The sequence below is a fragment of the Jaculus jaculus genome, chromosome 14, assembly GCF_020740685.1.
Source record: "Jaculus jaculus isolate mJacJac1 chromosome 14, mJacJac1.mat.Y.cur, whole genome shotgun sequence".
Lineage (NCBI taxonomy): Eukaryota > Metazoa > Chordata > Mammalia > Rodentia > Dipodidae > Jaculus > Jaculus jaculus.
Window position 1 is genome coordinate 79,534,491 of NC_059115.1, and position 27,448 is coordinate 79,561,938.

The following is a 27,448-nucleotide window of genomic DNA, read 5'->3' on the forward strand; positions in this document are numbered from 1 at the left end:
ACAGCTACGCCACTGTGTGTTGTGACCTTTCAGTCGTCACTTTTCGCGTTTTTAACACGGGGCTCACCTCCTGAAGTAATTAGTAATTAGAACCTTGGACGGGAGCTGGGATGAGGAGAAGATAGCATTAGGGTGCTCTTTCCAAACCCAACTGGAACCAGGAGGGTTAAAAATAATGGAAAGAAACTCTTTGTTTCACTTTCGACCATAGGTGCAATAGGAAGGATGAAGGAAACCGTGGTAACAATTACATCAAGCCATAGAAAGAGCAAGTCTTAAAAGGAAAAAAACAATCATCGAGCCGTGATTTCTCATAGCTTACTTGCTCCGCTGCCACTGCTTGCACACTAAGTCACGACTTCCTAAGCTGTACTTGAAGGTCTCCCAAAGTAGGGGAGTCGTTTAGGTGATTTTAATGTACTTCACAGATATGGGGTTTAATAAACAGAATGAAAACTGAGCAAGCCACTCCTGTTCAGTTGATTACAATGAAAGTTAAGAGGTGGAGCCGGGCGTGGTGGCGCACGCCTTTAATCCCAGCACTGGGGAGGCAAAGGTAGGAGGATCACCGTGAGTTTGAGGTCACCCTGAGACTACACAGTGATAGTGAATTCCAGGTCAGCCTGGGCTAGAGTGAGACTCTACCTCAGAAAAAAAAAATTTAAAAATGAAAGAAAAGGAAATTAAGAGGTGGTGAGGTAAGTGAAATTTCTGGAAATTCGTGTCTAGTCTATGTGGTACGTACGATTCACAAACACTTGCTCTTCATGAGACAGGATGCTTGTGAGGTGGGCGCCCTGCAGGCGACATTCCCGTTCGGCAGCATCCCATGTGCGTCTGTGGGCAAAGTACTTGTAGCACTGTCCTTGGAATTTGTGCCACCCGTAGTCACAGGCCTCAGTGTCTGGGAAGGAACAAGACAGAGGCTTATTAAACTCATCTACGTCAGTCAAGCTTGGCTCCTCAATTGTCGTGTTGACAGGATGCCCAAGCCAGTGTCCATGCGTCTCTGAAGTAAGCGATTCCTCAGAGCTGGTCACACTGACAAAGACTTCCTTATACCATGAGCCAAACTGATCACAGCAAGGTGGGTGGCTATACATAGTTGGATAGAAAAGGCACTCTCTAATTGCGATTTCCTTGATTAAAGACAGTTTCAGTGGGGGGAAAAAATGGCAAAGGAGACAGCCAAAGCACCTTGGGCTGCAGTGTTTGCTAACTTACTTGTGAAACACATGGAACTAATTTCTTGCCATTACATTTTTTCCAAGGGACTCATTCACAAGTGATGGACAAGAAATCCTGCTAGCAGGTTTACAAACACTGCACTCTCATGATGACGTGAAAATCTCTGGAAGTCGCCCTTTCCCACTCCCCACAGATATCTGGACGGCCATCCAGGCTCTTGATGTGTGTGATGTACACAAAAGAAAAAAAGGGTTAGAGCACAGTGACACCTACCAGTTGCAAGGCATGGAGAAACCAAGTTTGACCAAGCTGGAAGCTTCTATTCTGCTGGCTGGTTTTTAAAATATTTTATTTATTTGACAGAAAAAGAGGGAGAGAGAGAGAGAGAGAATGGGTGTGCCAGGGCCTCCAGCCACTGCAAACGAACTCCAGACACGTGTGCCCCTGGCTAACATGGGTCCTGGGGAATCAAATCTGGGTGCTTTGTCTTTGCAGGAAAATGCCTTAAACACTAAGCCACCCCTCCAGCCCCTGGTGGCTAATTTTCACAGTGCCAGCAGATGCCGTGCAGGCTGCAGCAAGAGAGAAAACATCATCAACAGTATCACCCAGCAGTGAATCCTGGTTGCCGCAGTACTGAGCCACCAGGCACGCTGTCCCCTCTTGTGCAGCAGTGGCATCACTGGTACAAAGAAAACCACTTGTTCTCTTATTGGAATTGATGCCTGCAACACAAGAGGGTATCCATACATGGTAAGCATGTGGCTGGGGAGACAGGACGCCCAGGAGGGAAGATGCTATATTTATTGTTATAACCACAGTTCATTCTGATCCCAGCCCTGACCAGAAAATCTTTTTTTTTTTTTTTAATGGTACTTGGAGATGGTTAATTCAGAGATTTATAAATGGTCTAACTGACTGATGAGTGCTCAACCATATAAAGGATGTATACATCATCTACTCTGGGGCTTAGAGAACGTTGTAGAAAGTGGAATGGAAACAACGTGAGCACGATGGGGTGGGGAGGCGTGCTGTGAGATTCAGGTGTCTTGACATGACAAGTCCACACGCTCAGGAACTCACATTAGCTATGATTTCCTGCCCAAGACATGCACCTGACAGGGCCAGTCAACATTCTGCTTTGGATAGAGGAGGGCTTGGGAAGCCACTCCCCTCCTGGATGAGCTAATTTTAGTTTATGTTGCTGGAGGAAGGAAATCATTCTCCATGGCATAGCCACTGGCTAGTGATGAACAGAAGAGTGCTGAGTAAAGTTATGTGGCACATATGACCAAAATGCAATACAGGTGCATGAAAATATCAAAGAAAAAAATTAAAATACCTTAAGCGTTTTTTAACTTAATTCACACCCTTTCTAACAAGTTATATGTATATGTTTTCTATCCTGCAATAAGCACACCATAACTGGGATCCCCTTAGAATGAAATGCTTTCAAATATTTCTATATCAAGAGTTATCTTTATTTTGCCAATCCCAATATGTATATGTATTCTTAAGAAAGTAACCTTGCTTGTAGTGCCGTGTCATGGACAGTCTTCCCTCAGACCCACTCCTCGGCGGAGTTACACTCTGTATTGAATGATGAATGAAAGTAAACTCAACCAAGGAAACAAAGCCCAATAGATTAAATTAAATGCGCCTTTATATTTGCCCTCAAGTTGAAACTCAAATTATCCTCTGATTCTCACTTCGTTTACTCTCCTGTGTAGTTGTGGGAAGGTTCTCCTTCTGAGAGACTTGACTTTTCTCCCGGCTCCCAGGACTGTGACCCCGACCAGACAACAGATGTGGCTGATCTCTGAGAACAGCCCGAGGTAGCTTCAGTTTAGCCTGCTAGGCCTGTGTGATTTAGTTGCAAGCAGCTGACTAATTGTTTTGAGTAAAATTCACTAGAAGGTTTCAGTTGATTATAGTGTTTGTATGTCGTGAAATCACCTAAGAAAGGGAGCACGTGAGCAACACGTAGCACCCAGAAGTGAAGCCAGGTCTGGCCCCTGGGACACTAGCTCTCTTCTTAAAGTTCGTTTGGAAGAATTCAGACATGGTGTTCGAGGAACAGGGAGGAAACAGATCTTTGTACATGAGGTTACTCTATAAGGAGAAGAGTTAGAAAACATTTTAGAACACTCTGCTAAAGTCAGTACTGTGGATTTGAACAGCATAGCCTACATCGACCTTGGAAATTATTCTTTAAAAATCCAGTTTTGAGTAAACTGTAAGAGTTTAGTTTTCTGTCCTTTGTTTTTTTGCCCTTTGCTCTTAAGCCATTTTTTTTTTATTTCTACAAAAACTAAACTATAAAATTTAGATGCATGATCATGTGATTCAGGCTTTTGTAACATTTTCTTTTCTTTATTAGTTATGTGCACACTCAGTGTGTATACAGCCATATTGGTACCATCGTTAGCCTCCTCCCTGTCCTCCCCCCTCCAGAGGGACCTTCCTCCTCTTTGGGGAATATGGGTCATCATGCATTGTGGGGGTACCATCAGTTATGGGGGAGAGGCAATGTCTTTGGGCATAATGTCCCAACTTGTGGCTCTAACAATCTTTCCGCCCCGCTCTTCCATGAATTTCCCTGAGCCATGTTGGGTTTTCATTTTAGGTCTACTTCAGTGATGCGGTCTGTGGACACAGAGCCTGGGCTAACATGAGACCCTACCTCGAAAAGCAAAGAAACAACAACAACAAAAGAAAAAAACCCAACCTCTTATGCTGCATAGGAAATGTTTTCACCACCTCTGCCAAGGAACTGCCACGCCTTAAGAAATGGTCAATGCGTGGGCTCCTCGCTTCAGCCAGCTGCCCCACTGACCATCAGCAGCCTGCCTGTGCTTCTCCCTCGCCCAGGCGCCCCTTCCACATGCTACCAGCCACCAAAGTATCTCCCCCATTTCAAAGTCACCGAGACTTAAGAAGTTTCTAACACAGACAAAAGGTCAGCTGAAGAAACAGTGACACAGGCATAAAGGAACTTGGGGGAGAAAACTGTTTAAACAACAAGGGTGCTGTTAATGAAAAACACATTTGTTCCTAGGCACCCTGCAGAGAAGCGGAGCATCCGGGCAGGGGATCCAGGAGCGCAGCTGCTCGGGGTAAACAGAGCCCCGGAAACGGTGCTGGGCAAACCCCGCGGAGGAAAAGCTAGGCTCGCTGGAAATTCCTGAGGGTGGCAACATCAATGAAAGAAACAAATGACTTTTGTCAAAGAAGGGGGGATAGGTAACAGGTTCTAAAGTCTCCTCCAAGAATCTGCGGCCACATGGGCCCTTAGGTATACATACAAATGAGTTGCTTATCAAGTGTTATTGAGAAGTGAAAACACGCTGAGAAGCTCCTGCACTTGGGTTTCACTTTTCTGCTGTAAAGCGCAGTCATGAATATAACACTCTTCTTCTCTCAGCCTCAAATTCTAACACATCTTCTGCATAGACCTGCTGTGTGAAATGAGGGGGACGATGCATCTAAGACTATAACTTATCAAGGAGCCACGCTCCCCACGTGCTCTGCAGACAGTCCCAGTAAGCCACCAAGAGCAGGGACTTGGTGTTGTTGGAATTCTAAGTGTAGCGAAGCAGTGTCACGAAAATGACAGATGCTCAATAAATGCGTGGACAAATTTACTTTCTTTACTTATGACTGACAGACATCAATCATTTTACTACATTGGTATGTATCAAGTGTCATATCCTTCTGTGTTATATGATAAAAATAATACCTTCCTTGCGTTTTACCTTGAAAGAGGCTTTTGCTTGGTCTATTTTCATATTTAACATTCTAAAAATGATCCACACTATGCAACTTAAAAAAGAAAGAAAGAAAGAACTCTTAAAATCTTAGCCCCTGCCCACCCCTGTAGCAGTAATTCAGTACATGTTGCCTTTAGCTTTGCTTTAATTGTAGTGACGTCTGGATTTACTGCCACAAAGCAGAATGCGGGGCCAGAGGAACGTGTGTGAGGGTGTAATGCGTTTCCATTGTCTCTGGTGGAATGGAAGCCTGGCACAGAGCATGTTTTCTCGTGCCAAAACCACTGCAGGACTCTCAGGAGAGGAAATGGGCCTTCTGAAGCTGGCTGTGTGGAGCATACAGTCTGCTTTTGATTGATGAAATTAGCCATGTTACCATCAGCTATCTGAAACACACTCTTAAGTAGGCTGCTAAATACAAATTACTGATATTGTGGGACTTGTAAGCCTTTCTTTCATTTAGAAAAAGTAGATGTTTTCTTAGTCGGAAACACTCCTGGTAAGCACTCATACATCATCTTTTATACAGTATGTTTCAAGCCAGGGCTAATGCATTCTAATGATTGCATCACATCACTTTCTAGATATGAATGGCTAGGAAAAAACAAGCCCAGCACTTCAGGAGAGAAAATAAAGGCAACCAGTGCTGAATTCATGCTTCCTCATCGTGCCAGTAAATGCCTGCTTTGCCCTCAGAGTAGCACATCTACCTTCTGTAACGAGGTGGCCTCAAGTCCAGCTCAGTGCCTGTCTGCAATTCCCATATGCCATCAGAAAGGCCATGGTAGCAAATGAAGGCTATGATTTTGATATTTGGATTTTATTTATACAAGAAAACATAATGTCGTTCACTTGTGAATTTCGTCCACAAAAAGAATAAATAGCAATGTCAATAATTGAAAAGCATCATCCCTGTCCATGAAGAAGACAAAGTACAGCTCTCACCTTGTTCACAAAGTGCACCAACATAGCTCGGAAGGCAGAGACACCTAAACGTGTTAAAGCCATCGATGCACGTGGCTCCGTTCCGACAAGGGTTAGAGTGGCATTCATCAAAATCTGAAATAAAATCATAGAGTGACACAAAAATGCTTTCAAAAACTGTGAAAGAATTCTATTTAATATGAGGTTAAAAGATAAGATAAGGGATGGCCCATTAAATACAATTTTTAAATTTTATAAAAAATCTTTTTATAAAACGTATATCTCATGTTGTGTTATAGGCAAACTTAAAAAAAAAAATCCTCTTGTTAAAAATAAAATAAAATTCTAGGTTTTGCTGACCAAGTGTATGAATTTGCTGAATCTGGAAACCCTAAAACTATTTAAGAGATAATCTGAATGGGCTTTGTCCTCACTGATCTTAGGTGCATCTGACAAGCCCTCAAACTGATAAAGAATCTTCCTTCTCTGGTTATTTTGGATGTGAAATATTCCACATACCTAACGACTTTCACCTTCACTTCCAAACTCTACAGGGCTCTCCAATCCCTAGGAAACTGGTCCCCAAACTGTGGTACCCAACCAATATCTCAGAATCACCCGAGAATTTTAAAAACGCATGCCCCTGGACACATGTCAGGCCTACTGGGTCTCGTGCTCTGAGACAGGGGACAGAGACGCATGGCCTCCCAAGACTTGCACACGATGTGTGTGCAATCTCAGACCACTTGACTGGCCCCCGAAGCAAGGGTACTCAGCAGCTTGGATCAGCAGCTTCCTAGATGTCATACCTTCTGTACCCAGTCTGCTTGCTATGCCCTCCAAGTGTACTTTCCCTGCCCCAAACACATAAATGGGTCCATCAGAACATGCATCATCACTCCAGTGCTTCTCCATTGCCTCTCAAACCCACCCTTGCCAGCATGTGTGTAACTGCCCCCCCTTCTGCCTCTCAAAAACACCCTCATCAGTATATGTGTAACTGCCCCCCTTCTTCACAGTCCCACGTGGTCTCCCCTCACGGTTTCTTGTTTTGTTTGGTTTGGTTTGACTTTTATGGGACAAACTCTTGCTATGTAACTCGGGCTGGCCTTGAATTCCTGGCACTACTCATGCCTCGGCCTCCTGAACACTGGGGTGCCAGGTACGCATCACTACACCCCTCCCCTGATGGATGACTATATTACCATAGCATTTTGAAACTACACTAAGAATGTAAGGCTCATATTAGTTGTAAAGAATACTTTAAGGAAGTTACATTTCTAAGATGTGTATAATTTATTCTTACCTAAAGCAACGGCATTGGTTACAACAGTATCATAATAGTAATCAGATCAGGTATTTTTATAATGCATGCTGAGTGCCAACCACTCTTCTAAGAATATTTTAATCTAAAACACAATGATGATTGTCACACATGCCTTTAATCCCAGCACTAGAGAGACAGAGCTAAGAGGACTGACATAAGCTCAAGGACAGCCCGAGACTGTAGCTTAGTCTAAAGAGGCTAGAGTGAGACTCTACCTCAAAACAACAAACAAACAAACAAAAAAAATCAGCCCACAATGATGGCCAGGTAGTTGTTTTATACACATAAATTTGATAAAGATATAATCATTCCTTAAATATTATCTATGGTTATTTTTATACCCCCAGCAGAGATCATATTTTTAGTATGAATTCCAATATTTTATTTCTGAATGAAATCTTATAGGTGGATTTTTTTTACTCAAAATTAAAAGAAAATAAAATTTTTATTAGGAACAATATATCTTTAAATCCCCTTTTTAGGCACAGAAAGACACAGCTGGCCTCAGTAAACATCACTATCATCACAGTTCAGTGAACACCTATGCTTATTTCCCAGGACTGAATTAACTATTCTTGGACTTTAACTCCGTTTAGTTCATGCACATATAGGTTCCTCTGAAATTTATGTTCAGTTCTACAGTACACATTCTCCCAGTTTATACCCACTGGGAAACAACTGTAATCTCTCAGTAATGAATGGGTGCAATAGTGGCATGTCTGTTGTGGGGGAAACCAACCGCCCTGTAATTTGACTGGAGGCCCACTCCATGGGAGGGAATACATTCCTGATACTGAAAACTTACAACAGGGGTAGGCATGAGCCCTTGGGTTGTAACATCTGCTGTTATCTGGCTAAATGTATATATTATGCTCATCAAACTGCCAGTAAGCACTTCTCTTAATGTTCATACCCATATATTAATGCTACTCGCATTTTTGGTTAGAAAACCTCTTCTCATATGACAGTGACCTTGGGATGACTCAGAAGGCACCATAGTGCTAAGAAGAAGTGACAGAGGAGTGCTCAGTACTGCAATATCTCTATCACACCTTCCAAGGCTCAGGGTCCATTGTGGAAGAGGAGGCGGAAAGAATGTAAGAGCCAAAGGAAGGGTAGGACTCCTTACAACATGTTCCTGCAGACACAAAATGGCCTGGATATCCATGACCTCACAGTGCCTGACACTATCTACACAAGACCATCATAACAGGAGGAAAAGATGACGACATCAGAATAAAACAGAGTGGGGAAGTGGAATGATAGAACGTGGAGTTGTGAAGGGGAAAGTGGGGGAGGGAGGGAATTACCATGGAATATTTTTTACAATCATGGAAGTTGTCAATAAAAATAAATAAAATAAAATAAAATAAAGAATAAAAGAAGATCATCTTACCCAATTCACACTGGTCCCCACTGAACCCAGGCACACAGGTGCACACGTAGGAGGTCTCAGTGGGATAGCAGGTGCCACCATTGAGGCATGGGTTTGTTTTACACCGATCAGCTCCTGTTGTGTTTAGGAAAGTGAGAACAAAGGATTAGGCACATCTCTAAGGTCTCACTGTGTTTCAGCATAAAATACCACATACTGCTACCACAACGTAAGCTTTACCATAGCAACTTATAGATGCTACACATAAAATTAACATTAGCTTTACTCTGGAGTGTTTTGTGGCATTATAGCTAGTTACAAATTGTATCTATTCACTTCTAGAATTGAATCATTCTTTAAACAACATTTAATACCATGTCTGGCTACTAATATATTCTACTGCAGATTTAGTTGGCATGATAATGGCAATTGATTTTAGTCAAAAATGATTACACATATGTGCACAGTGAATGGAACATGTGTCTTTTCAACAGGGTTAGTTCATGTGATGGCTGGGGACACAGAGCATGCATTCTTTTTAGCAAATTGGCTGATTACCATCATTTGAATTATTATTGCCTTTTACCACTTAATGCCCAGAAACTGTCTTCGAAAGTGTGCACTGGTTTCTTCTGCTACATTAACATGCCTTTTCCAAAAACACGTTCCAATTGTACTCCTTTAAACTATACTTGAAGAAAAGCAACACATGGATTAACCTTGACTGCATAATCACAAACCCCAATACAAACGCTCACCTATAATAAAGCCCAAATTTTGCCATTTTGTTATTAAAACAGAAACTAAACCAGACCTTCTAGAAGATCAGTGCAAAGGCCAAAACTGTAAACTTATGGTTTAGTACAACAGTTTTAAGACGTATTTCTAAATGAAAATACTTTTATACCATTTGAAGCACATGTTTTATTTTGTAATATTGCTCAGATAAGTATATTTTCACTGAGGTTGAATGGTCTTTTTTAGAGCTGCTTAATTCTTAGAATTTACAGGAATCCAAATAAAAGTTTTACAAAACAATTAGTACAAAATAACTTAGAAATTTAACTGTATTTTCAAAATCTTAGATTCCTGAAGTAGCTATTTACTTCTGATGAAACTAACTTTGATGAAATATTGACTATGAAAGAAAATTGGTCCATTTCCCACACACAAAAAAATTGAACTCAATCTTTCTGAATTTCAAGTAAAACTCTGGATAACTAGCAAGACTTGAGTATCCATTTGTCTTATATCCATTCCTTCAAAAACTTCCTCAATCTTTCTAAAGCACTTTCTCTAATAGTTCAAAACTTGCACAAACTTCTCCAGTAACTTAAGGCTTTTGTACTCAAACGCTGTGTGGCTAAGGTTTGAGTCAGCTACACACCGGCATCTGAGCAGAATCATCTTGACACTTAGGAGACACGTTTTGCGTGACCGTGATATGCTGCACAAGAGTGAAATACTATTACTTCTACCGAAGACACCAGACACTGTGCTGAGACTGTGAGGCAAGGACTAGATGAGACAGAAACCCTTTCTTTTTTGTGAACTTGAACACATTCTGATTAGGAGAAAGGTTTTGTTTGGAGGAATATTTTCCCTTCCTAAGAAGATTATATTAAGTCTCCGCAATTTGAATCTGCAACACACAGACCAAGCAATCCCACCCAAGCTAGTGCTCACTGACTGAAGTTAGAGACCATTCATCTACAGTGAGGAGGCGGACTCCAGTTCTTGGTAAGCATTGTGGGATGGATAACGCATACATGTCTGAGCCCTCTGTCAGACTTCACTCCTCTGGATGTGCATAGCTACTGCCAATTGTTCCTATATCCTGTTTTCGGTGATATGATGTACATTTCAACTAAACTATAAAACAATACATAAATACTGGCCGAATTACTAGGTTATCGTGACAGATTTAATATAGCAATAACAAAAGCAATGTCAACTAACTTTGGTCAGTTTTATTCAGAAAATACTCCAACTTCAAGCCATTTATTTAATTGCTTTTTCAATCTATCTGATGTGCATGATGAAATAGTAGTACAAGGCTAATAATTTTAATTTGAGTGGGGAAATAATTTTAACAACAGCCATAACATAACACATAGATGAAATGTAAATGAAACAAATTTCAAACCCAGCCCTGAAATTGTTGATTTTTGTTTTCTTTATCTAGAAATTAGGTGACAGTGGCTATTTATGGGTTCCACTGGCATTCCTATTAAAAATATATATATATATTCGAGGAACAGACCACAAAAGCTGATTTCTCAACACCTTCAGGCTAGATTAAGAACTGGACAGCTTTTACTAATATTCCAAGATCTCTGAGTCACATATTACTAAATACCACTTATTAATTTTATGCTATATTGAAAACCAGAAGAGGACAGTGAAAAGACCATGGACTTCAGAGGAAGGCTTATGTGGTTTAATTCCACTCTAGCCTGAAGCTGACCTAGAATTCACTATGTAGTCTCAGGCTGGCTTCAAAGTCTTGGCCTCATGGTGATCCTCCTAGCTCTTCTTCCAAAATGCTGGAATTAAAGGCATGCGCCACCACACCTGGCTAATTCCCTTTTTGTCATGATATGGCAGTACCTCCTTGGGCAATTCCTGAGCCTTTCTGAATCTCCATGCCCTACGCTTTTACAGGGAGGTAATAGCTGTGCTTTGGAACGTTTTGAGAAAGATCAAATGAAAGTCTCTATGATGCAGTCTCAAAGCCATGCTGTTGGCATATTCAGTAACTAAATAGAAATTAACTTCTTAAGAGGCAGAACACAAATGTATACTAAATGTGCTATGGCTAAACGGAATTATGAAGTTTATCTACAGCAAGGAAATCCTACTTACATTAAAGCTGTAATTGATATTGCACTGGTCATAGAACACTTAAAAGACCTAGTAACTTCCTCACGATACAGGCCCGTTGAAACTTGGTACCATCACAGTAATGTCTGTAGTGTGACAGGTTTGTTGTATGTGTGCTTTTTTTTTTTTTAAAGAAACCTAACTCTTCCTGTTTATTAAAAAAAAAAAAAACTGTAATGTATAAGTACAGGACACGTGACAAAGCAGTATTTCAGTTGTGAGTTCAAACACATTGTTATTTTACCACTGCTTCATTTTGTCTATGTTGTAAGTGCATGCTTTTTTTTCTAAGACGCAGAAAAAACAAACAAAACAACCCAACAAAATTAGTGTGTGAAGCCCACAATTATTTATACTTACTTCCATTGCATCTATTTGAGAATTCAGTGCTGTGGCCTGGCCTGAGGTTATGAACAATATAAACATCTCCATTGCTTTAGCATCACAATAAAATTGATAGACATGTATATGTTACAACCAAGGGACTGATTCGAGCCTTGCAAACAGGTGGATCAATGTTGTGTCTTACCTGGTAGATAGACTGCTGTGCCTTCCGCTGAGTCCTCATTAATGCCAATCAGGAAGCCTGTTTCACTAGAATTTTCCAGAGGGGAAAATGGTGGTATTGCAACCCCAGTATTTATTTCCACGGTGCTTGGTGTTGCCTGATCACTGGAATCAAGAATCCTTGCTGATACGTTCTTTTCTGATCCTGCCACTGTGGAGTCCTCCCCTGTCACTACAGGTGCGTGTGTCTCATGGCTTCTTTCCAAAGAAGGAAAACGGGGCCTCTCAGACATCTGCGGGCGGGGCTGAGGCACCACATCTGCCTCCTCCCCGAATGAGGACGTCACAGAAGCAGAAGTAGAATGTGGCCGCCGCACGGCACCTGCTAACTTAATCTCGTTGGCAGCTGTACTAACAAGTCCAGTCTCAGGAGTTCTGATACTGGAAAAGATCCCACTTGTTTCCCCCAGAAGCTGAACATTGGCTTTGTTTGGGAAATCTTGGGAAGTCACAGTTTTTCCTTCAGCCATTGCTTCAGTGGGAGACACTTCCAGTTCTATTAGCTTAGGCCTACTTTCATCTTCTGAAAGCTCTATTTCTGAGTCAGGAGACAAGAATGGAGCCTCAGTTGTATGAAAAATCTCTTCACTTGATGGCTTCAGAGTCATTTCGCTATGTGCATGAACTGTGAAAGAATCCTCTGGCGATCTTTGAGATGCTCCAGCACTGGTATCTATGGGAGCACTTGTGTGAGGAACCTTTGGGTATTCAGTGGCTCTACGGCCTGGGTAGACTGGGACAGGAGAGGATGGCATCTGGGAGGTCAGCTGTGCCAATGCTGAACCTGCCAGTGCCGTATCCGTGTAATGTGGAAACGTGGATCCTCCCGTCATATTCAGGGTTTGTGTCAAATGCTGAGCCACAGGGCGTGTCTTACCAATGCTTACATAATCAGTAGGATCTGGCAAGGCCTCCCCAGCTCCTGAAGGAAATTCTGGCTGAAAAGAAGTACCCACATATTTCTTTTCTTCATATTCCTCCCCTGTCCTTTCCAAGTGGCCCGAGGTTGATATGATTTCACTTTGGTCTGCAATTGCTTGCCCATCTGACAACGTACTCGACTCAAATACATCATCTGAAACTACTGCTTCAGTGCTGGGCTTTTCAATCTCTGGGTTAACTGTGGACATCGTGTTAGGAGAGGGCAGAGATGATACCATGGTAAGTGAGGTATCGAATTCTGTTTCTGTTCTAGGTGCAGGGGTGGTCATTGGGAAACTAAGGCTTATATGATCTGGTTGGCTTCCATCCTCTGAAGTCACTGGTTCACTCTTTGTTGTCAGAGCAGACCTATCAAGAATTGTGTCACCAGAACTTTCCATTGCTTCCTCAGTTAAAGAAAAATTAACAGCTGCCTCATACTCCTCTTGAACTTGAGTGATTTCTTCATTATTACTGTGTGGTCCTGATGGTACCTCTGGATCGAGGTCTGTTTGCATTTCAAGGATATCTTCATATACAGGTCTAGTATGATCAATGTCTATGATAGTATTTTTATCTGAAGTCAGCTCAGGTAGGATTTCAAGGATGGTACTCTGAGTAATTGTCAATACTAAATCCTTATCCTCTGTGTCTAGGTCTATAAGGATATTTTCAGTGGTTTTTCTCCTGCTGGGTTTTAAGGTAAAGTCAAGTCCCCTGAAGTGGTCTTGGCCAACACCTGCATCACCCTCCGTGGGCCCCTCGTACGGCTCCGTACTTGACAGTACACTAGCTGGATCTGCACTGCTTCCAGTGTGCCCGAAGGGAGACAACAGCATCTCTGACCCTGTTGGCGATCCATCCCCAGTTCCAGCCCCTGTGCTTGGCATCTCAGGATGCTTTTGGGGAAATACATCAGAAGCCAATGTGCTGGTTCCTTCCTTGGCTCCCTGAGTAGTTCCGGAAGTGTGAACTAAATCAAGAACATCCATGGTTCCAGATCCTTCTCCAGAGTTTTGGTAAAATATATCAGATGGATTGGGTACTGATGTAACAAATTCTTTGGCCATTTCAAGTCTGTCAGTTTGATCCGGGGAGACAGTGGAGAAGATTGCTGCTTCCTGAGTTTCTGCTATCAAAGAATTATCATTAAAGGCTTGCTCAGTCATGGTTTGTGGACTATGTGTCTGGGTTCCCTCTTCCCACCTGAGAGTCTGGTTTTGAGGATGCTCAATATCCTTGGAGAGAGGAAGAGGGGTGGAGGTGGTGCCGTCTGCTCCAGTGTCACTAAAAATTTCCATTAAGGTGGCACTGGATGCCAACTCACTCCCTTCAGATATGTCTGCTTTGGGGGTGAATGCTCTAACTTCATTTGCCACATTTCCCATTCTCTCGTCATCCTCCATTTTATCACTTAAGGTACTTGTTCCCAAACTTTGCACGTGAGAAGTCTCAGGATATAATGTGCTGATGATTTGTTCCATCTTAGTAAAATTCACTGACACTGTAGGTAAAGGAAGCAAAACTTCTCCTGATCCCAGTCCTGAGAATGAGAGATCCACCCCTGACTCTTTCACTGCCGTGCTCGTGTCCTGTGGGAGGAGTTTCACACTTTCCTCCTCTCTAGTTGAGGAATCTAAGGCTACACTTTCGGTTGGCATGGATTCAGCTGCTAAGGCTGCAGGTGAGGAAATGTGTGAATCTCCAGTAGCTGTAGGAAGCGGAGTATATGAGTGTAAGCCTTTTGCATCCGACCCTGGAACAGACATGTGAGCTAAGGGCATTTCTTCCTCTTCCATTTCCTTATTTGCATCATAAGTTTGCTTTGTTGTGAGTACAGAATCATGTGTGGCTTGGAGTTCTACCTCCATCAATGTTTGTGAAGGAGAAGTAGGTGGTTCGGACACCAAAGAACTCACCAAAAACTTTTCTTCTTGGGCCTTTTCCTCCGAGGCTCTTTCACTTTCAATCCCTTGAATTACAGGATTAACTTCCTGTCTGGACCATAAACTGTCTGGCTCCATCGTTTGGAGGAAGTCCAATGAAAACGTGCCATTTACCTTTACTTCCTTGTTTTCTGTCAGATTTACAGTATTTCCAGTTGCCACTGTTGGAAAAATGGTGGAACTTTTATCTTCTTCATTCACAGAACCCACATCTCCCATTCCTTGGTCAATGAAAGAAGAATCCCTATCAGAGAATTTGTTCACAACAGGGGAGAGCACCGGAGCAATGGAGCTGCTGGCTGTGGACAGGCGCTCACCCGAGCCCTCTCCCGAGGCCACGAACTCTTCCCAGGGCAGGGCTGAGATGGCAGACACAGTGCTGTTGGGTCTTTCTGAGCTGGGCATTTGGCTCATGTGATCTGAGGTAGGAGGTGTAGATAGTAAAGTCTGCCTATCACTAAACAATGCATCCTCGGAGCCCTCCACCATCACTGTTCCTTCCTTTGTTACAGGATGAGGCACTGTTGGGTATTCACTAAAGTCACCACTGGAATCTTCTCCCAGAGAAAAGCCTGAGGAAAAGCCCCTTACTTCTGCCCTGTGAATCAGCTCTCCTGAGACCTCTGTCGCTGGGGTCTCCGTGGACACTGGGTTTGTAACTGCAGCAGCCTCCCTGTCCTTTACAGTGCTCAAAAATGACCCCACTGGCTTAGAAGTTAACGCCATTTCCACGGGTGGAGGCAAAGTGCCAGCTGGTTCTTTTTTCACTTTGATTTCAGACTCTAAATTTAATGAAAATAGAGAAATAGCCATGGATTCTGGGTCAGCAGCTGCTTCTCCAGAACCTTGATCCATAAAGAGAGTTGCAGGACTGCCTGAGAGAGTGGCCAGCCCTTCCTGGACCCTGGATTGGCTGCCACTACCTTGCTGGAAGAGCTGAGCCTCTGAATTCACTGAAACACTTGTCTCTGTGAAAACAGAGTTAGAGCTTGTTTCATTTTCAGACTGTGTGGGTTCTGTCAAGGGCAGAAAACTGTTCCTGGTGGTTGAATCACTAGGTGTAGCTGCACTGGAACTTGCTAATTTGGGGGATAACATTAATTGATCTGACCTGTGTCTTGATGAAGGGACCTCAAGTATGACAGCTGCACTGGTGGTTCTCTCTCCCTCCTCTTCACTTGTCTTTCCTTCAGATGTACTGAAAACCCACTCAGAAGCGTCTGTCTGATTTACAGACTCGATAGGCACCTCTTGTTCTGAAGCCCAATAAGTGGTGGTTGTTGGGATATCTAGAAGGCTCTCTGCCATGGTTACCTTGCTGAGATCCAAAGAAATGAGTGTATCTGTTGAATTTTTCTGTGACGAATCAGTTACTATTGAGAACATTTTATCTCTGTATCCTTCTACTTCCCCGGAGCCTTCTAAGACAGGGGCTGCAGAGCTTCCTGAGAACTCTACAGCATGTCCATGTGTCGCTCCCGCCCAGCTTTCCACAGTGTTTGAAGCGTCGCCAATCCCAGGGACCCTTGTTAGAGTAACTGACTGTTCTTCTGCAATATTTGCTGGTACGGGCGATGGAAGTGTACTGGGAGCAGAAGAGATAGGACCTGTGTCTGCTTCTTGACCGAATGTAACTTCTGTAGTCCTTGCAAAGACCCCTTCCTGAGACAGGGGGTCAATGGCATCCTCTCCTGAAGACCCTTCAGAAAACAGAGGTACCATTTCAGGATGCTTGTGGGCAGGATTTTCAAGTTTAGTGGTGGAGTCTGTCCCTTCTGTGGCTCCTCGGTCAGGAAGTGGGGCGGTGGGGAAAATGTCAGGCTCACCACTTGAAGAATGTTCTGGCACTTCAGGATAGACCTCAGGCTTCCATGTTATTTCCAGCAATTCAGTGGTTTCTTTAGACTCCTTGGGTGGCACTGCAGTGGACAATTCTGTTTCTGTGATGACAAATGGGTGGCTGTCACTTTCCAAGCCATCTGGGAAAGTGTGAGAAGGTGCCACACTTTCAAACTGGCCACTCCTCGCTTCTGCGGCCTCCGGGTTCTTAGGCACAGTGGTGACTAGAGGCTTCTCACTTATGTACTGCACAGATGGGGTGGTGGTAACATCCGTTGTGTTCGCACATTCTTCATCCTCCTCTTCCTCATCCTCGCTGTGGTATATGTCTATTTCAATGGAATTAGTTATTTGAGGAAAAATTTCTGCAATCAGATCATGCAGCGGATCTGTTTCTTCACTACAAGGTTCATCTTCTTTAGAGTCTGAATCTATTGGATGACCATTTATAATCAAATCACTCATTCGATCTGAAAAAAACAAAGAGTTTTCACAGTACTTAAGTAGATGATGTGGCAGGGTATGACAGCAGACACGGTGAGCACATTCACACATACAAAACAGGGGGGCTGCATCGTCACAAGTTAAGTGAAATCACCCTAGGCACATGGTTCTCAGTCTTCAAACTGCTGGTTTGTAAGAACAACATGAAGAACAAATCCCATTAAGAGTATAAAAACAGCTCTCTAGGAACACTTCAATATGCTTACAAAGCAACAGTCCTTGAAATAAAGCATGCAATTAACACTTTCGTCCTGAAATGCGGAAATTCATACTTTTGTAGACTGCAAAAAAATAGACCATTTCACCAAGCCATATAAAAATTTAGTCATTGTTCTAAATGTAAGCAGATGCTTATTCACTTTCTATTCAATAATTAGAGGACAGATTTCTTCTGCCCTTTTCATACTCTACCCCAAAAGACTACTTTTAGAAAAGTAAGACACACATTTATTTATATCCCCGCCACAACGTGATGACCATGTCTTCCCATGGTGAAGCGAGAGCACGTGAACATTCCACCCACCAGAGCAGACACACTTCCCTGGACGGGAAAGACTGCCAGGCTTGTTCTCTGAACGCACAGAAAGGCGAACCTTCCATACCTTTACAGCACCGTGTTGAAGGGGATGCGGCCAGAACTAGGCCAACAGAAGTCTGTGATGTTAACACTTACTCCAGTGACAGTCCATAATTCAAATGTAAATGTAGTTAGAATATTTCAATTTATATATCAGAGTCCTTGATTTGTAATTGCCAAATGGCACGAAACACCGACCCCCAACTGAATTCTTGGCTACCAAAATATATACCAGCAAACCTTCTGGCCTTGAACCCCAGGGAGGAAAGAATTCTGAGGCTTTCCCTGCCTCAGTGTGCCGTTCAACTGTCCTGAGAAAGAGTCCTGCTCCAGCTGAACCTACTCCGAGCGCCACAGCAGTGAAAATAGTGCCTGGGGAGGGACCGAGTCACGGGGGGGGGGACACAAAGAGCTGTGGGGTGTCTTGCCATCCTGCCCAAAGGAATGCCACTGCAGAATTAGATCTCAGCTCAGCCCCATCCCGTCACACAGGCTTAGGCTGAGCCAGAGAAGCAGAAAGAATGAACGATTATGTGGGAAACAACTCTGCTTCCCATAACCGCCTTCTCTAGGAGAGAAAACAGTGCTTTCTCCTGGACCATTCATGTCTTAAGATGCTACTCCCGTCTGTGGTGGAAAGGATCAATATTTAGCACTCAGCTACTAAGTCAGGAAAGAGGAAGCCCAGCTGAGGGGGAGTCCCTAGCACGTGGTGATATTCCAGAGCCCAACATAAGGGCAGAAGGACTACATGAACTACAGAAGCTTCTCCGTTTTAGTAATTTTAAAAGCCGGTGACTTTGACAATAATGTAATCCGAACACAGATGCTCTAATTACGTTTCTTACGTTCACTCTAATAATTACAATAAACACAGTATCTTTCCTGTCTGTATCCCACAACCGTTTCACGAAGTCATATAAACTCCTTTTTGTCAACTTCTGCTTTCCCTAGTCGTTCCTACTTCCCTTTCGTACTTTCCTCGCGGCGCTCTCTAACTCCCGCACTCCTCCATCGTTCGCAATCTGTACCACGTGAGCTCTCCAGTGCGTGAAAACGGAGCTCCGCCATAAAGAGAAGTGAGGTCAGTGACTAACTCCAATGTACTATGAAGTCATAAAATAAGTACAAGTTATTTCTGCCACAGATGTTGCAACTAATCTTAACTTTCAAGTTCAGTGAAAAGAGCAAATACCTGTATTTTTTAAAAGTATAATTAAATCTACCAAGAAAATAATAAAAATAAATTGAAAAGACAAATAAATGGGAATAACTTTTAAAGATAGTCATTTTTACCCAAAGTTAATAAATAATCAGAAAACATAAGAAAAAAAAAAGCTTAATTAAAAATAACAAATGGATGGCTGGAGAGATGGCTTAGCAGTTAAGCACTTGCCTGTGAAGCCTAAGGACCCCGGTTCGAGGCTTGATTCTCCAGGATCCACGTGAGCCAGATGCACAAGGGGGCGCATGCGTCTGGAGTTCATTTGTAGTGCCTGGAGGCCCTGGCATGCCCATTCTCTCTCTCTCTATCTGCCTCTTTCTCTCTGTGTCTGTCACTCTCAAATAAATAAATAAAAATAATAAAAACAAAAAATTTTTTAAAATAACAAATGCAGTACTAGAGAGATAGGTCAGCAGTTAAGGTACTTATCTGCAAAGCCTAATGACCTGGATTCGAGTCCCCAATACCCATGTAAAGCCAGACAAACAAAGTGGCACAAATGTCTGGAGTTCTTTTGCAGTGGCTAGAGATCCTGGTGCACCCATATTCATTTATTTGTTCTCTCTCTTTCTCTCTGTCTCTTTCTCACATTCTTTTTGCAAATAAATAAATTTTTAAGTTTAAAAAAAGAAAAAGAATGAATTTGTTCAACATTTGTTGTTACTCTAATTTTATAGTGACTATTATTCATGTTCTAAAACACAATGTAATAAAAACTTCAGATACTAACATCTTAATACAGTTTGAATTGAAGGTAGACTTCATATTATCGAAAAAGAATGTGAAGATGTTTAAAGCACATGAGAGTATATTCTAAATGCTTTTTGCACAAATAGATCTCTTGAAGTATGATATTGATAATCACTAAGCCAAGCAGTTCCTCAAAATAGTTAATAGTATTTTGAATATAGGTGAATAAAACCAAACTAACAATTTCTGCATAAGTTCACACAATATAACTAGACATTAAAAGCTTTTGCTGCCTTAATCTGCTTATACCCTCATGTTATTTTATATTCATTAAGCTTAAATAAAACTAGAACTTATTAGGGATGATCATGCACAGTTACACTAATTTCACATTTGTGTCTGTTTGGTGCCATAATATCTTTCACTAATGTGCTCACGACTCAGCACCAAACATATGCCTTTTTTGTGCCTTTTTATAAACAACTGAGTTAAAACTATCTGTTCTACCAGGCTTATTTGGCCAAACATAAAGAAAAATAAGGAAACTGTTGCTCAGGAATTGAGATTTACAAACTTAGATGAGAAGTCTGGTAAGAATAATCATTATTTATTTGTGTGGATCTCTAAACAAATCCTTTCCTTTTAAAAAACAAAACTGATATAAACATATCTCATCAGCTCCTGGTAAATAATTATACTAGAGGGTCAGTCAAGTACGAGGCTGAAGGCTTTAAAGGAACTGGCGTGCAGAGAAGCGGAGAGCCAATATACGCCAATGCGTCACACTGCACCCCACTGCAGGGACTGATGCTCAAGATGCTCATCTCAACGACTAGCTTTGTCTTTCTGGTAAAGAGAGTTGAGCAGAGCCAGGACTGCCAGTCATTGATAAAAACCTAGCTATCAGCTTACATCAAGTCCAGTGAACAATGCAGAATATTCATTTAGTCCACGTGCCACTTGGATAAAGAACTCTAGCGTGTGCCCTTACTCATAAGTGATGAGACGTCCTTAGCATGTTAGACAATAACACCAGGATATTTCACCCAAACTCAAGTGTTAGATTTAGGATATTCCATTTGTACCAGCCACGCACGTTATGCTAATAGTACTACAGCCCGAGGAGCCCAGCGCTCGCAAAAACTTACTGTCTGCGATAAGCCCCAGCCCTGGAGGAGACTCGCCTGTCAGCGTTACAGTGGCTCAAGTCCACCCTCTAATCCTTACTGTCCCTGAAACAAATGCTTTAGCCAATGAGTGAAGGAACGAAACTGAACAAACTCTGTTTCTAACATCTATTTATTTAGCAAGAAAATCCCTCCCTCAAAACGATAACAGCAATCCTCATGCTACATAATAGATCTCTAGAAAATTTTTCTGTTAAATGAAACTGAACTAAAAACTAATAATAAAAGTGACAATCCTTTTGTTTCTTTTTTATGGAAGAAGCATTCTCACAAGTAGTCTACCAGAAGTCACAGTTTAAGCTGTGTCAATTTTCAAATGATATCAGTGGATTTCTTATATTGGTTTGAGGATGGGAAAAAACGTTAATGATTTTGAAGTTATTTTTTTTCCTTCAAACAGACTCTTTACATAGCAATGGCAGTTTATTTTTTCAGCATATAACTGATTTGCTCCCATACTTTTAACATCCCATGGTAGGAGACACAGTTAGAAGACCTATCTACTATATACATAAGTACTTGAGTTCTTTCCTGTCATGTGGCCTGAATTCCCATCAATAATCCTTTACAGCTCACAAAATCCTACTTGTTCCTCTTTGTTTATTCATTCCCCCAAATTACCTCTTCATCCCCCTTTCCTGTCACCAACCCCACCCAACACACATATTATAGAGAATTGAAGCAGCTATAATTACGCAAGCCAGAAAAATGTAGGTTTTTTTTATGGGGGGTGGGCATGTGGGGGGGGGGGAGTAACACCTGTGCTGTTGTGAAATTCACGTCTCCTTCCAAAATGGTGCTCAGCTCGATTTCACGCCAACAAGGAGTGCCTAATGCAGTTATTGACATTTCAAGCTCTTAGAGGAACAAGTCCTTATAGAAGACTGCTCTTTTTAGCATTTTACTCTAAGGATAATATAACTTTTATTTGGGTTTCAAGAGTCAAACCACAGAACTTTATCGAGTGCAGGTATAATCTTTTCTGTTTATATTACTGTATTTTAACAGCTTGACTTGAATATACTAGTGCCATGGCTGATGGTTGTTTTTTTAATGACATTTTACACAAAGCTTTATTGCTAGTTGACCTCAAACTATTCACAAAGTATTTTCAAGTACTTCATGGCTGAGTTTCTCAGACGTAGGAGAACTCATCCAGTCATTCTGTTACCAGAAGCAAAACATAGTTGCCATAATGCATAGGCAACTGGAAAAAGTCATGTTCTCTTCAGGGGATTTTACACTTTAAGAGCTTATAATTAATAAGTCATTCCAATCTACCCAACAGAGATACATTAAGATCATATTTCTCTTTAAAAATGGATTCATTTAAATATATAATAATATTTCCTTATGTCAAAAATATAATAAAATAGATGAGAGCTCAGCTCAGCGGTATAGTCTTTGCCTAGTATGCACAAGGCTCTGAGTTTTATCTCTACCACTATAAAAATTATGTATATATATATATATATATATATGTAATATATATATAGCTATACTAAGATGCTTGAGAAACACAATTTAAAGAGAAGTTTAAATTTTCTTACAATGTTTATTTTTTGAGATATAGACCAGTAGATCCAATAAACAGAAAAAAAGATAAATGCTTTAATTTCTCACACTTTTCATATGCTTCCAATTAAAATGCTAAGTGGCATCTTAAGAAACAAAGCAAATCAACTAATCAGAATTCTAATTAGATTGCCTCTTATTTCCTAAATCCTCAAGGGTTTCAATATTCAGTATTTGAGCCACTATAAATTGTTTGAACTCAGTATGTTTAAAAAAGAAATGGCATTGGGAAAAAATGACACTGGAGCTCAAGGTACAAATACCTTGCCCAATCTTGTTAGATGTTTTTGAATCCTCAATCACCTCAATGATTGGAGATCATGTGATATTTGCATCAATCGTCAGTGACCCCAGACACCAGAGAGAGCAAAGCGGGCGAGGGTCAGGAGGTCCACACTGTGCTCAGTGACCCCTAGGTGCCCATGAGGTCTGCCAACCAGGGTCTATTAGGTGTCCCACTCATGCATGCTGACTTCCACTGACAGCCTTCCCATGCTGGGCCAGGAGCTCGTCCTCCTCACTTAACAGCCAGAAAGAACCACATACATGTAAATGACAGGAGCGTTTCTGATGGCCTTACTATTAAGAGGCAGACATATTGTGAGGGTGATAACGGCATCACATTTTTCCTCAGCTTCCCATAACTCTCCAGTGACGCCGGTCCTCCCTCATACAACCCTGTGTTTACATGTGGTCACTGAGTCTAAATATCCTTCAGGAGACGTCACCAAGTGCTTAGGAAAAGCCTGAGTGATTTCATAGTATTCCACTTGAAAAAAATAAAAAGGATTTCCTAAAGGGCATATTCCATTAGTCAAGGACATCTACAAATGAGATAAAGAAGTTTATGAAAATTCAGGTCATTTTAGCATCTGTTTCCTAAATGGTGTTTTGTAAAAAAAAAAAAAAAAAATACAGTATGTCTGTTAACTTTAGTTCTCTAATATTGCCAGATCATTTCAAAGAGAGATGATAGATAGACAGAAAGATGGCAGGTAGATAGATAGGAGATTGATAGCTAGATTTGCTAATACCTGTAAACAATACTTTGGTCAGAATCAGTAATGTAGCAAAGACAAGCGTCACAGTGGGGCACAGGTTTCTACAGACATGGACATGTAGCTCTTCTTTAGCTCTAGACATTGTATCGTCTACGCTAAACTTTACAGGATTCATTTTTCATTACGGTACTCCTTTGTTGAAAGTCAGTGACATTTTCAGGTGCCTCTTCCACCTGATCTCATCGACAAGTCATGTCAGCAGCTCCACTAGCTGAGCCACACTTACCAGAGCTGACCCTTCCCTTCTCTGCGGGCATCCCTGTATCTGGGCTTGGATACCCACCTCAGTACCTCCGCATTCACCCACTGAGGTTCAGAGCAGGCACGCTCTGTTCTGTTGGAATTGGCTCACGCTGACGGAAGGTAGCCTGCGCCACCAGGACTTACCTCTCAGTGGGCCTATGAAGGTCAGGAGGTCTCTGGTTTGCTATTACTGCTGAGCACGTACTACGCACCAAAATTACATGGAATGTATTCAAAAACACAAGTGCCTAGTAAGAAGAAATACTTCCAAGCAAATTTAAGGAAAGAAACAAAAAGTACAAATACTGAAGTCCTACCACTAACAAGCTATTCATTTAAAGTTCCTTGGTGGAAATTTGGCTGTGGGTGTTTTACTGATTGTACATGGTCTTTCTCATCTATAGCCATGGTAAGGAAGCAGTGAGGGCAATACTTATGCACTGTGAGTTTCCCCTCTGCTCATCAAACTGCCTCAGGCAATGGCATCATGGATGATTCCTGGATGTTTTACCTCTAGACCTTTTGAGGATCTTGGAGATTGCTGAAGGACAAGGTGGGTGCTTTGGGTTTTCTCTGAGCTCATTTCTGAGGATTGGCCCACTATGTATGCCTCCCATTTTATTGAAATTTAGTCCCTAATATGCTTGCTACTCCAACAGTTAGCCTTTATTGTATACATGCTTGCTTACTAATTATTTCAAGTTCTTTTCCTAACTAAGCTATGAATTATACAGTCAATTTTCTCTAGTCACATAATGGCTTGATCAAATGTCTTTGTTTTAACAAAACCCTAAAACCTGTTGTGGGAGTTCGTGTGAGAAGATAAACAGAGACTCTTATTCTGTAGCATAGGAATATAAGCATCCCATAATGAAAATGAGAATTGTTCCTTATACCGCTATATTTTCAGAAGCATACAATATTAATCTTTGCCCTTCGAATGTCGAAAAAGGCAATGCTTTCAAAGTATGTGGCTAAAGTAGTTAACCTGTTCTGCTCAGTGAACCTTTAGGAATACTTTGGTAATATGAAAGATGAATTCTGTAAAAGTGAATCGAGATATTTACTTTGTATTGATTAAACACATGTACAAGAGTGTTTGGGTTGGGGAGATACACCAGTGATTAGAGATGCTTGCTTGCTAAACTCCCCAGTACTTACACAATGTGTCTCGTGTTCCTTGGCAGAGACAAGAGACTCTGTTGTACTCATAAGCCCCACGCCCCCCACACGAACATTTTTTAAAAGAAAGTTATGTCACAGTGACATAGGAGTTCCAATTTTCATAGACATAAATTTTAAAATACAATTCAACCTTTCTCTCACTCCAAAGGCTCTTCCAGGTTTAAAATCTATTAAGACTTTTTAAATTATTCAAGGAGAAACACTGTATACATTGTACAGGTAGGTTTACTGTGCTTTTTCCTCCAGAGGATCGAATCAGTCTTTACAATCATGTCTTTTCCTCGCCAATAGATGTGCTTCCCTCCTGATTCACACACAAAAGTATGGACTCTATGACGCAAAGGAACATAACTTTTTTTTTTTTTTTTTTTTTGAGGTAGAGTCTCACTCTGTTCCAGGCTGGCCTGGAATTAGCTATGTAGTCTCAGGGTGGCCTTGAACTCTCAGCAATCCTCCTGAGTGTGGGATTAAAGGCGTGCACCATCATGCCCGGCGGAACGTAACTTTTAATATGACATAAAGGATACTTGTGGCTTATAGGATACCCTCTCGCAAAAGAACATTTTGTATTTCTTATCCAATTATTTCAGAAAAAAATAAAACGTCTTACTGCGTATAAAAATAACATGTGCCAGTCTTCACTAAAACATATCACCAGCGCGCCGCGGCTCCACCGCCCACTACTCAAAGGCTCTACTCTTGGCATTTTTCTAGAGATGATATCACTTCATAAGCAACTAGCCAGTATGTGAAAACTGAAGTCCCTGACACATAATGTCCTAAGTGTTTCTAAGATTACAAAAATAGGCAGTGTTTCCTGTAACTATTATTTTTCAGCTTGACCTTAGTAAAATAAAACCTCAGAGAAGTTTTACTTTCCTTTAGCCTTACCTAGCGTGCATCTCTCCCCTGTGTCTGCCCCTCCCCACAAAACGTTCTGAACACCAGCTAGACTTGTGCATACTTTATACTTTTAATTCATTGCAAAAGTTAACAGCCTAACAGCTGCTAAGCAAGAAGAAAATCCTCATTCAGCATGCTGGGTGTTTCCTTGATAGCAACAAGAGATCGGCATGGAATGCCCTGTATGATGTGAACATGTAAGACAAGGTTAGACCCAATACCTGGGGATACTAAAAAGAATTTGTTAAAATGTCTTTCTTTAGAGAAGAACCAAATTTCTAGTTATCAAAAGACTTCATCCTAGCTTTTATGCAGGTAAGAACATTAGGCTAATGAGCCTTGCTTTCAGCCCCACATACTGGTCACTATGCATTTGAAAGGAGTTGTAGCTGCTTCTGGTCCACACTCAGAGTGGCCTTCCCTACACAGGCGCAGACCACAGAGGACTTGAATTTTCACAAGCTCTTTCAATCAAACAAATTCCAATGTACCATTTTGTTAGTTTCCTGGCAGCATGAATCACCTTCTGTTTTAAAACAATTCAACTTTTACCTATTTAGGACAAAACAATCTATATTTTCCTACATTTAAGGCTTTGGAAAAATAATTCCTATAGTTGGGAGAAAATTAATAAATACTAAATATCCCCATATGTCAAATACTGGGCTTTGCTCTTTTGCCTCTTAGAAGCATGGTATGTGGGAAAAACTAAGTGGCTGGCATGTGGAAAGCACTAAAAAGATCCATTCTTTAGACAAGCTTGTGACATTGTTTGTTTTTTTTTTTTAATGTTATAAGAATGGAAACTTATCAGTGTGTAGTAATTTATTAGTGGTCAGAGAAATTATCAATAAACATACTAACAATGAATCTAAATATTCCCCTTTCTATATATCCCATAGAATGAACGACCTATTCTTGTATACCTATAAATAGTCTGTCAGAAAATTACACAGTGTACCTCTAAAACTCCAGTTCGAAAATGTTAATACACTGTACTCAGTTAGCTATTACACACATAACAAAATATACATGCATATTCTATGCATATGTATATATGCACAAATCTGTGTTTATGAGTACATGTAAAATATGTATATATATTCATGACCACTATGATTTAGGGAAAAATATTGGTCAAAGTTTATAGAATATTCTACCTAAGAGCAGCCATTAGTTAATCTTCTATTACAAAATGCTGACACATAATTAAATAATTCTTGGGTCCAGATTGTCAATAAGCAAAGGAGACAGGCTACATCTAGATTCTCCAGCTTAGAACACTTGCCCTGCAATCTGTCAGAGTCAACATGAATTAGATGGCAAAAACCTTTAGATCAACTTTAAAGTTAGGCAGGCACATTTTGAAAATGGGGTTTTATGGCATTTAACTCCATGTGTCATTCTGAATTTCATATCTAATTGGGATATATTTTGAAAAGTCAAACCCAGTTGCCCATCAGAAGATGCCACCTTCATCAGAATATAATATTCCTTGAAGCACTACAAAGTATGAGCATATTCTTGCTTCACGAAGTAAGCTGATGCTCAGACTTCC

At 41.2% G+C, this 27,448-nt stretch overlaps 1 protein-coding gene across 4 annotated transcripts in view; it reads right to left on the bottom strand.

Moving 5' to 3' along the window:
• Vcan (versican) overlaps positions 1–27,448 on the bottom strand; it is a 104,400-nt gene that overhangs the window by 23,982 nt on the left and 52,970 nt on the right. For 3 of the 4 annotated variants that reach the window (XM_004651640.3, XM_045133500.1, XM_045133499.1), the window contains 4 exons: positions 11,997–17,210; positions 8,606–8,719; positions 5,904–6,017; positions 746–904 (listed from right to left, as the gene is read on the bottom strand). In XM_004651640.3, coding sequence (XP_004651697.2) covers positions 746–904; positions 5,904–6,017; positions 8,606–8,719; positions 11,997–17,210 — 5,601 coding nt within the window. The remainder of the gene's footprint in view (positions 1–745; positions 905–5,903; positions 6,018–8,605; positions 8,720–11,996; positions 17,211–27,448) is intronic. The other variant, XM_045133501.1, reaches the window with a different exon arrangement.